At 41.3% G+C, this 11,832-nt stretch overlaps 1 protein-coding gene across 1 annotated transcript in view; it reads left to right on the forward strand.

Annotated features, from left to right (window-relative positions):
• LOC111154452 (contactin associated protein like 2) overlaps positions 1-11,832 on the forward strand; it is a 2,043,877-nt gene that overhangs the window by 1,687,429 nt on the left and 344,616 nt on the right. The window contains exon 15 of the mRNA XM_022514057.1: positions 1,868-1,995. Within this exon, the coding sequence (XP_022369765.1) occupies positions 1,868-1,995 (128 nt within the window). The remainder of the gene's footprint in view (positions 1-1,867; positions 1,996-11,832) is intronic.

An 11,832-nucleotide genomic window follows, 5' to 3' on the forward strand; every position in this document is an offset into this window, starting at 1 on the left:
ATATGGTCTCTGTCACAACTACTCAACTTTGCCATTATAATGTAAAGCACCATAGACCATATGTTGAAAAAAAAAAAAAAGGTTACATTTCAATAAAACTTTATTTATGGGCACTCACCTTGAATTTCATGTAATTTTCACATGACACAAAATATTCTCCTCTGGATTTTTTCCAAACCCTTAATATGCAAAGATCATTCTTGGCTCATGGGCCATAAGAGAACAGGCAATGAGATGAATAGCTGTTAGCACTTAGTTCACAGACTCCTGATCTAGAGTCATGTAATTCTAAGTGATAATGAACTTATGGAGAATATCAGCCTGAAATTCCACAGGAACACACATCATTCCTAGGAGGTTGTCAAACTCCAGTGTGTCATTAAAAGGTGTTTTCATTTGTTGTTGCTTTAAGAAACACTACATATCGGGTTTAATGGCAGACTTTTTTTCCTCTCTAATGTGGCTTTAATTGATAGAAGTTCCAATAAAAGAAGTTGGGTTTGCAAAATATTGCACGAGGTACTTGAGGCCAGGTCATCAGTAGATACAATGTCAGTAAGAATCATGATCTTAGTTCTCAATTGATAAACAAATTTTTAAAAAAGAAACATTATTTTGGAAGCTCAAGGGCAATGAAAATACTAAAGGAGTGTAAAAATACACTTGTTTGAGGCCCGCTGGCTGAATTCTGACTCCTTCCTGGGTTTTCCATGGATCCTGACCCATGAGGGAGTGTGTGTTCACTGACATTTGAGAAGATTAGAAGGATGAGTAACTATTCCTAACAGCATAGCATTTTAGAGGCAGGCTTCCAAGTTGGTTCCCCTCAATTTTCTGAACTATTTGCCAAGAAATGTGAAAGACAAATCTTTAACCTGATGGTTGAATGGCCTCTCGCATTCTGCTATCATCCAAAGTCAGTTTTTGTATGTACAATTTCAGAATTGTTATTTATATTCACACTGCACAGTGCCCAAAAAAATCATACAAAAGGGTAGATTTGTGGAATGACTTTATAATGATTTGTGCCTCCCATTCATCCAGCCCCAAATGAGGGGATTTCTCAACCACAGCAGCACAAAAAAAGGATGAGGGGACAGGGATCTCAAGTTAAGGTGAAGTCTGTGCTGCACCATATGTCATGTTGGGCTCATCTCCTGGATTTCTATGCTCCCCTTCCTTTATTTAGGGTGGGTACAGGGTAGAGTTAGGAGACCTGAAACATGATAAGTATAGAATAAGCAGGAAAGTGAATCCAAGAGAAAAACCAAACCAGGCTTGAATCTTCACTCTTCATTTTAGATGGAAAGAGACACTTGGTGTTGGAAACTTCACATAAATTCTTTCAGTTGTTGAAATAAACAAGAAAAGAGAAAGGAAAAAAGTGTCCCTTATCTAGCTGATGCACAGCAAGGAAGAAAGCCAACTGCTTTGAAGCAACTGAGGAGACAAAAGGGTTTTTTAATAGAGTTTTGTTTCATATGTTATCCAAGAGATCAGGTTGACTTCGTTGAACTTTTGATTTCCTGACAACAGCAAACACATGCGTGCTCAAGCGCCTGGTGTGTGTTTTTCATGCAGTGTGGGAGTCTACTCCCACTCCAGAATAGGATGCAACCTATTAGTTGGGACTGTCTGGAAATCAGGATGTCAATTCTGTTTTCCAGAAAGCAATGATGTCACAGCTGCTTCTGGGTAATACACCCCGAGACCACCTGCTGGAAGAGAGAACAACTCTTTTCTACTTAGTGAACCTCTGAGCGTGTACTGGGATGTGGTCAATTATCAGACAATTGAAACAATTATCGGAAAAGAGATGTTTCTGATTTAGCCTCCTCATCCTTTTCTGTTTTTCCCTGTGATTCAGGAGGAAGGACGCTGGCTTCTTATCCTACAAAGACCACCTGCCGGTAAGCCAGGTGGTAGTTGGAGATACCGACCGGCAAGGCTCAGAAGCCAAACTGAGCGTGGGCCCCCTGCGTTGTCAAGGAGACAGTAAGTTTGCCCAGAAGCTGTGGCTTGCACTTTCTTATCAGTTTGAAATAGCGTTTCCCAGAAAATCAGAGGATGGCAGGAAACAGACTTGCTCTGCTATAACTCCTAAAGAAACATACCATGCAATGAGAACAGAGCCAAATGGGGAGCTGGATAGACCTTAATACATATGGCAGGGTGACAGCCGTCGAGTCTCCAGGACAGGAACCTAGATTTGGGCATAAAACATGGATATCCATCTTCCTTGAATATTCACATGTAACAAGTTTGACTACCTAAGTTTATGGTGGTATAAATAGCCATGCTAATAGCAGACAAGTGGCAGTCAACAGCTGTGATTCCACTGAGTGCTGCTGTTAATGCCATTAGCATGACTATTTATATCACCATAAACTGAGTTATGGTGATATAAATAGTAGCATTATGGCTTAATGTATCATTGTAAACTTGGATTATGGTCATATAAAGTTTGACATTATTGCTATCAAATTTCATCATCATCAGAGCTCCATGGTCCCCTGTAAGCCAAGGATTGTTTCTGTAACTCCGTCTTGCTTTCGGGTTTCAGCACCACAGAGAGGAATTTGGGGCTGCTAGCTTGGACTGTGGGAGGTCAGGGAGTTAGAACGATGATCCCGCCTAATTAAAGGCACCATTAGGATTTTATGTTGTTTGATACCCTCCAAGGTGCTTTATGTGCAGTCGGAGGGAAACGGTGTCGGATTGCTATGGGGATTCTACAGTGAGCATCTTGGGTATCATTTCCCCTCTTCTTGTCTGTGCACATGATTTGGGCAACTCCCTTGGGAGTTCTGTGCTTTTTGTGATTCTGTGCTAGGCACCGGGAGACTGTGTTCCTTGAATAACTAGATTGTGTTCCTTGAATAACTGACTTTCCGGGAGACCTCAGGCAAGCCCCTCCACTTTCTCGATCGTGGTAATGAGAATACCACCTGCGTCCCAACTCCTCCTGGGGAGGCCATAAAGATTTTAGTGCCTGGATCCGGATTCCTCCTAGCAAAGCATTCTGTGCAATGGAATATTATTACCACATCCATAAATCAAGGGAGAATGAGACCTACTCAATGTAATAAATTAATGCATCGACTCCAAGAGGTGTCCTAAGGAATGTAATGGTGCATGCTTCAATGTTTACTACTTAGTAAATTGGGGCTGTTGGCAATTAAACAAGGCCATGTTCCTGATACAAAAGAGAGATGGAGTTTGTGCTGATTTTTCTTTTCTTAGTTAGAGAAAATGAAAATGCTACCTTGAAAATTGAGGCTGGTCAAAGTGCTTTATCATGCATTTATTGAACAATAATACTTTATTCGTCAACCCAGACTCAGTAGTACTATGCAATAAGAAATATGATTTCAACTGCTTAAGAAGAAGATATTGACATAAAATAATAATAAGTATGCATTTTTAAAAATATTTTGTGTGATGGATGTGTGATAGGATCGCTCTCAAAATAGGCAGATTCTCCTGATGAAAATCAGTTTCATTATGTCATAATTATTCATTAATATAATTTTTTTACTTATCTGCTATTTGTCTGGCACTTTACTAGATATTCTTGAGATACAAGAAAAAGACATTAAACTCCATTTTGAGAAATGCACAGGAAAAAGTATTGGAGAACAAAATGTTTTATAATAAAAGATTAGATTTTGCAAAATGAAATTAGTGCTACTGATGCCCATGAAAAGAGTGTGATATAGTGTATTTCGGGCAGACTTTATATTTCAAAAGAGAAAATAGGAGAAGTTTAGCACTCAATGTTTATTTGCATTTCTTTTCCAAGGCTGTTGTTCTTAGAGACATGTTTAGGACCCGTTGATAAGACAAAGAGCTTATTTTTTGGCAATGTGTGAACTCAGTGTCTTTGCAGTACTGAAGCTTTAGAGAGACTCTTAATCCATATTTTGCCTGATACTACATGAACCAAAAGCACAGTCAATATTTAATTGCAATTATATGAAACACTTTTGTGTCTGAAAGAGAGAGAGAGAGAGATCTTCCCTGTTTGCAGGCATCTGAGAACATCATAACTTGTACCTGAATTGCCAAGTAGCAGTTTTGGTGCCTACCTTCCCTTTAAGTATGTTCAAATGGGGGCACAGTAATGAGAAAGTGTTCCACGTCCTATCACTTTACAGTTTTTAACACGTTTGATTTCCTCTGATATTTACAGCCCCCCAAGAGGTGGGGAAGGTAAAATATTAGCCCTTCTGTTTACAAATGAACAAGCAATTTCTTTTAAAATGTCATTTATACTACAAATTTCTGTATACCCTTGCAACCTCTGGGGGTGCTCCAGGAGGAAAGACAGAGCAGATAATATAAACAGTTTTCTCTGTGCAAGGTCAAGGTTGTTTCCCTGAGTTGGTTGAAGATTACATTAAGTTATTTAAAAAAAAAAAAATAGTCATTTAGGTCTTATCCCAACCACCCATGTCCAGCTACCAATATAGCATGAATGTTTTGGGGATTAAATTCCGATTGTTATAATTTAAAAAGTGCCATAGTAGCCTTAGCCTGTTGTTTATAGAGATTAACTGACTTTGTATCATTTACTGAAGGCTGTACAGAGCAACAGTTCCAAAAAGCAAATCCGTTGTTGGAAAATGTCTTTCTCTATTCAAGGAGTCCAGCAATGACAGCTTGGAAAACTGTGTCTTGAATTAGGTCTCTATACTATCCCCCAGTCTTAGAGAATGAAACAGTTTTTGGAGGCTCTGACCAACCGTTTCAGTGGTTTCAGTTGATTCATCGTGCCTGCTGAGTTTCATTTTTACTGTGACTCATCTGAACTCATAGACCCATATAATCCAAATGCTAAAGAAAATCAGTGAGTTCCACTGGGCTCTGCTGCATTTCCCTTATAGTGTGAAAATGCTTATGCTTCTAGAGTTTAGTGCTCTGAGGCTTTGGTGGTGGTGGTGATGGTGGTTGATTTTTTTTTAAGACATGTTCAGATGAAAACCTCAAATCTAAATAAAACTGAAAGTATGACTAGCGATGGGTGCTTAAGCTAAGATAAAAAGTGTGGTGAAGTTACAAATTCCCTTCTTAAATCAGGCACCCTCACCAAAGAAAAAACAAAAGAGCTATTTAGAGGATCAGTCACTGGTAGGTAGAAGTGGTTTTCAAATGTAAATGAATCATCCTTCTTGCAGTGAGTTGCTAACCTTCTGTCGAATCCATACAAAAAGAAAATATTTCAGATTCAGGAGGTAGAAATCTTGTTCGTATTATATATAGTGAATATAATTAATTATAGAAATAAAGTATGTACTAGATAATTGCTTTATTCTCAGCTTTATGAGCTAAAGATTTCCCATATCTTCTCTAGGGATTCAGGGACTTAAAAAAAATTAATTAGCAGCAAGTTCGCTACAAAAGCAAGTGTTTTCAATACACGTGGGTAGAGACCATTCACAAAAGTGTGTCACTCCAGCCCTCTTCCCTGTCCATGCCAGAAACCCACGGTGGCTGTGAGGTAGGCCAGCTGCGCACTGGGCTCAAACGGGATGTTTCCAATCCAAATCCAGTTTCTCAGAGGTGATTCCAAGAGGCCAAGAAGGAAAGATGAGGAAAAAAGCAACAAATCCAGTGCAGGAACGCAGGAGGGTGGGGACAAAGGGGGGGTGAAGGAAGTAAGCCGGTGATGGAGTTTCATCCAAACCAGTGTGGACATCAGTTCTCTGCAAATGTAATCGTATGTATGGACAAGGTCAAAATTGTGTGGGCAAGGTCAAGGTTGTGCATGCTCTCTTTACTGCAAGACTCTCACAAGCCACAGCCCTAACCAGCCATTCACTCATCGAGAAAGACAAGGCAATGACTATACCCGTACCTTGTTTCTCCACAGATAAGACATTTCCAACGGTAATACAAATGAGTACATTCCCCACAGGGTGTGCACAGTGCACACACGGGTCACGCCATCTCCCTGTGAACATCGGTGTGAGACACCCTCTGTGCACAGAGGGGGACTGAACAACGAGAGAGGGGCGGCTGCTCACCTGGGCTCAAATGTCATCCCCATTATGGAAAGGAAGGCACTACTTGAGCTCCATAGATCAGGACAGAGTTTGCTCATCCTCTTACTTTGCTGCTCTAGGCTTGGAAGAGATGAGGAAGGCAAAGGGCACGTTGTAAACCAAGCACTTTATATTCATCTCTTTCTTGACTCTCCCAACATCCTGGATGAGGTGGCATCTTTGACTCAAGCATACCAAGGAGAAAACACAACCAGATTTATGGGGTAATTTGCCAGTAAATTTCAGACCTGGGACCAGAAGGTTTACGTGGTGCTAGAGCTGGTCCCAGAATGGATAATTGGATCGTTCTCAGAAGCTGGTCCCCATTCTTTCCCCTTCCCCATGTCTTCCCACACAATGTAGCTAAGTGTCCTTGCTTCAAGGACCGCTGTAAGCAAGAGCACGGAGTCAGAGGACCCTCCGAGATCAAACAGTGTGGACCCTGCATGGTACAGACCAGCGAACCTGGGTCTGGGGAGGTTAAGTGACCGGCCCAGGGTCTCCCAGCGGGTGTATGGCAGAGCACGTTGAGACAGTTTAGCACAAGCTTTCATCTTTAGTAATTCCCTGTGGCCAAGACTAATGTTGAGTCCAGAGAGGGAGCTTTGACCTAGAACGCTGACCTCAGGTCCCTGCCTCCCAACAGCCGAGCAGTGTAATAATGTGGGACCAGCACTCTTAACTGTCCCCCCGCTGTGAGATCGCCCGTCCGGAAAACCTGATCGAAAACCCACAGCCATGGGGATGAAGGGTCAGTGGCAGAAAGTTGGTAACTTTTGTGTTTCATTTCGTTTTGTTTTGTTTTTACTTCTGCCTTAGGTAGTTTTCTCGTTGACAGTAGAAGGCAGGAAAATGACCAAGAATGATGTGTAGAAATGATGAACCTCTATTTTTTTTCTTAATGTCCCAGCCTCTGCCACTGTTGCCATGGGCTGCTACCAGCTGAGAAGCAGGAGTAGCTCTAAGAACAAGCAGAAATAGTGAAATGTTCAGGATCAAAAAGTAGGCTGATTCCCATTAAAGGACTGGAGCCCTGTGGGCTCTGGGCGGATCTGAGAGCAGCTCCAATTACAAAGGCAGCAGAGGGAAAAAGAAGGAAGGCTTAGCTTTGGTCTTCTGGACTCCAGAGTGACTTTAAACAATTACAAGAGGACAACTCCCCCAGAAGAATCAGCTCTTTGATGCTCTTGGGCCGTTTAACTTTAGTCAAGGTGTCAGTTCGAAAATGGGAAGTAAAGTTAGTTACAGTTTAGGGGAAAAAAAAGTATTTCTGTTTTACAGTAGATATGGTATTTGTGTGTGTGTGTGACTGATTTTCCTACCTGTCCTTTCAAGTATTGCTCACGTTTGGAGGACTCATCACATCCCACAGAGGAGATTTGTCCGAGTCCTGCTGTATCTTTGTCTCTATCCCTTCCCTAAACTTGGCACTCTGCAGAAATGAAACAGGAGGAACTTGGTTCTGTCAATTTAATCTCCATGATTGTTCTTTTGATGGACTTTCCCGGTGATCTCTCTAAACCATTTGCGCAAGAGAGTTAGACTTGTTCTGGTTATCTGAAAGTATGTCTGCAATCCTGACACTAAGGGCTTGGAATTAGTGTGGATTTCCCGGTCCCCTAACAAGGCTGCCTTCTCTTTGGATGTGGGCCACAAGTCTGGGGGGTTCCAGGCCACCCTGCTCCTCTGACCAACTGACTATAAATTTGGGGCTTCCCACTATGCCCTCAGGATCAGTAATGTACTAGATTGACTCATAGAACTCAGGAAAGCACTATATTTAAGATTAAAATTTTATCATAAAGGTTACAGGTAAGAGTAGCTGAACGGAATGATACACACTGTGAAGTTGGAGGGTCTCAGATGCGAAGCTCTCCTGTCCTCTCCTTGTGGAGTGAGGACACATTACCCTCCCCACCCATCAGTGTGTGTTACCGACCAGCTTGCCAAGCTTTGGGTGTCCAGAGTTGTCAGAGGAGTTTTATACATAGGCGTGATTGAATAAATCATCGGCCACATAATTGAATTCATTCTCCAGCATGTCTTCCTTCTCCCCGATGGAGTTGGGGATGATAGCTCCTGGCTCAAAGCTCCAACCCTTAAATCCCTCAGTTGGTTTTTCTGGCAAAGCCAGCCCCCATCTTGAAACAAGGTAAGACCTACTACTGGTCACCTCGTTGGCATAAAACATCAGAACCTACCATGAGTAACAAAGACCTTCTTTCACTCAAAAAATCTTTATTTTATTTTATTTTTTTCAGTGTTCCAAAATTCATTGTTTATGCATCACACCCAGTGCTCCATGCAATACGTGCCCTCCTTAATACCCACCACCAGGCTTACCCATCCCCCACTCTCTCCCCTCCAAAACCCCCAGTTTGTTTCTCAGAATCCACAGTCTCTCATGGTTCGTCTCCCCCTCCCATTTCCCCTAACTCCCTTCTCCTCTCCATGTCCCCATGTCCTCCGTGTTATTCCTTATGCTCCACAAATAAGTGAAACCATATAATTGACTCTCTCTGCTTGACTTATTTCACTCAGCATAATCTCCTCCAGTCCCATCCATGTTGATACAAAAGTTGGGTATTCATCCTTTCTGATGGAGGCGTAATATCCGTTGTATATATGGACCACATCTTCTTTATCCATTTGTCCGTTGAAGGGCATCTTGGCTCTTTCCAGTTTGGCGACTGTGGCCATCACTCAAAAAATCTTAAGAGCCTGGAAGTTCCGTTCCAGGAACTTGGCATGGAGACCAGATGGATTGTGATGACATCACAGTCCGTTTTCTCTATCTTTGCATTCTTGGTGCTCCTACCCCCAGCAGTGGGTGGGAACTTAGGCAGAGACCTACATCCCAGTGTCAATGGAAATGCTTGCATCAAGATACTCAAATGTGTGTTCATTAGGTGAATACGAATGATTAAATAACCTCAACAGATTTAAATAAGCATTTCAGGCTAACAGTGGAGGCAGTGCCACGAGGCTCTTCATGATGAATTGCAGAAAACTTTCACAGATAATTGCCAATAGGGGTCGAGGAGAGGAGCTGTCACTCGATTTATATACACAACTATTTTTAACCTCAACAAGGTTTTTGCCCATTTATTCATCTTAACTAAATGAAAACCTTTATTCCTTTATACCTTGAAAATCCCTTGAATCTGATGATTATCTTCAAATTAAGAATTAAAAAAGAACTCTTTTGCCTAGTTTTTCTGTTTTCTCTGGCATTCCTAAATTAAGATGCACGGGAAGTATTAAATTTATAGAACTCATTGTTTCATCTAAATTAGATTAACCCCCCTGGCCCCTCAGAGACCCAAGTAGACTGTTCCACACTTTTGTTTATCCATGTCTCAAGGTTATTACTGACAAAATTACAATTAGTCAGTACTTCGAACCTATTGTTAGGATGCTAAAGTGTGAGCTATAAACTACCTCACTCCGGCATAATTAAACCGTGTTCCAGTTCACCTGCTTTATGATACTGCTTGGCTTTCCATAATCCCTGCTACATGCACGCCTTGGACACTCAGAAACTTCACTGAAGAAAACCTTTAAAATCCTTCTCTTCTTGAAGTTTGCGGATACTTCCAAAGTAACAATCTTACTATAGTCACTGGGATTGAAAAAAAATTATACTAACCTCTTGCATTATGTATTCTGTCTTTAAGATAAATCTTAGTTCAAAACTCACCAGATACGTGCCTAGAAAGCAGTGCATTTGAATTTGTGTTCACCGATTGGCATGGTAAACTGCTCCATTGCCTACGTGTATGGTCTCAGTGGAAAAGTACAGGGGACCACATGGCCCATCCATCCATTTTCTCATTGAGCCAGCCCAGTAGTCAGTGGTATTAAAGTAAATGAATCCTTCAGGCTGCCTGAAAGGGGGAAATTATCAGTTCCTAGACTGATGCTTAATTGAGACTCTCTCTCAGTCCTTAAGTGTGAATGGAGAAACCAGACTCAGAAAGGGCAGCGTGGTCTTTTGATGGAGGAGAGGTCATTTGCCCATTAAGATTCTACGTGTGCCTCTTCTGTTCAGGGTTTTTTTTTTTTTTGACTTAAGCTTTAAACAGTGAAATAGCTTGACAACCTCTTCTGGAATCCCTATGTCAGACACTTTAAGTATGCCTTAATTCCATTCTTGTAGATTATCCTATTCAATTTTGTTTCACAGCATTTAGGCCTTTAGAATGTAATTCTGTTACACCGAATAGGATGCAAATTGGGCTTGAACTTAAAATATGGCCTGTTATTTAACAGAACTATTTCGCTGGTTTTTAACAGATCTGTGATGAGACATATATATACCTCAAATATTCTGCCCTGGTTTCTTTTCCATTATCATACCTGAGATAAGGGTGTGACTGACTCAAGAAGTCAGGATTGCCATGAGATGACCTCATTTTCATTGAGTGCTTGGCTTACTCTTATGGTTTGACCAAAGATGCTAAGTTAGCTCCAACTGCCTCGGTTTTCTACATAAAAAAAATAAATAAAACCAAAAACAACACAGAAAGTAAAAAGTTAGCACTTTTTGTCAAATAACCTAACACCCTAGAATTGAATTTGTAAAAAGGCAACTGGACCCGAGAATTAGAGCTGAGAAGGTACTCTGGCACATTTTATTTCTAATGTTTATTTATTTATTTATTTCAAAGAGATAAAGTCTTCATCTTAATCCTCCAAATTTACAGATAGAAAAATGCATCTGGTATTGTTGAAGTGTAATGAGAGTCTGATGCACCAAAATTAAGTTTGGTTGTTTCTTTGCAAAACTGACCATTTTTCTGGCTTATGCTGATGACCCCCAAAAGAAGTCACTCTAACAGCTATAGAAAATCAGACAATGGCTCAACGTAGCGTCTGTAATAAAGGAAACTTTACAGCTTCTCTTTGGGATTAAGGAGAAAGAACCTGAAACTGGTCATTTATTTGTGAGCAGTTAACTAGATTTCCTCTTATGACATTACAAAGAAGCAAATTATGTTTAATATGCTAAGAGAAACCAACAAAAGTCATTCAGTTCGGAACACCGATTCTGTGCATCTGTACCCCTGGCGGACCCGAAGCCTAAGCTGGGTGATGGTCCAGTGAGGCCAAAAGAAAGACCCGAGGTAGCAGCTGAGACATAGATTTATTGGGGGATCTTGGGTACAGGGAGTCCAGGAGCAGCCGACTGGACTAGACAAAGTGTCTGCTGTTGAGATCTGTGCGCAGCAAGTTTTATATCGTAGCAACTTACCCTAGGGACTGTCAGTGGCCTTTCCCCTCCTTGCTGAGCCAGCATTTCCAAGGGGATCAAGGCCTGGACACTCGTCATTGCAAGGGAGACACCCCAAGTTGGCCGCTTCCAGGCCCCTGGTGTTGAACACAAAACAACACATTCTGCACATTCTGCTTGATGAGAATTTAGAGAGAGGACAGATGTCTACATTCTCAGGATAGTGGTCACCAGAGTCATTCAGCATGTGCTTGCACAAACTAGCTAACCAGCAGGTACCATACAAATTCTTAGCACTTTTCATTTTTGAGAAAACTCCTAATCTTTTTTTCTAACTCTTCTTAGCCTTCTTAACTCCAGTAGCCAGGCCTCCTTCCGACCTGTTGACATCCTTCTGCAAGGACCCCCTATTAGAGAATCAAGGAAAAACTGGATGACATTTATATTTAGGAAAAAGTAATGTAGTGTCTACCATTTCTGTTTCTTATAGCTACTCCCTCCCTTTTACACACACACACACACACACACACACACACACACACACACACACACACA

The sequence above is a fragment of the Enhydra lutris genome, unplaced genomic scaffold, assembly GCF_002288905.1.
Source record: "Enhydra lutris kenyoni isolate GAN:26980312 unplaced genomic scaffold, ASM228890v2 scaffoldscaffold37, whole genome shotgun sequence".
NCBI classification, from domain to species: domain Eukaryota; kingdom Metazoa; phylum Chordata; class Mammalia; order Carnivora; family Mustelidae; genus Enhydra; species Enhydra lutris.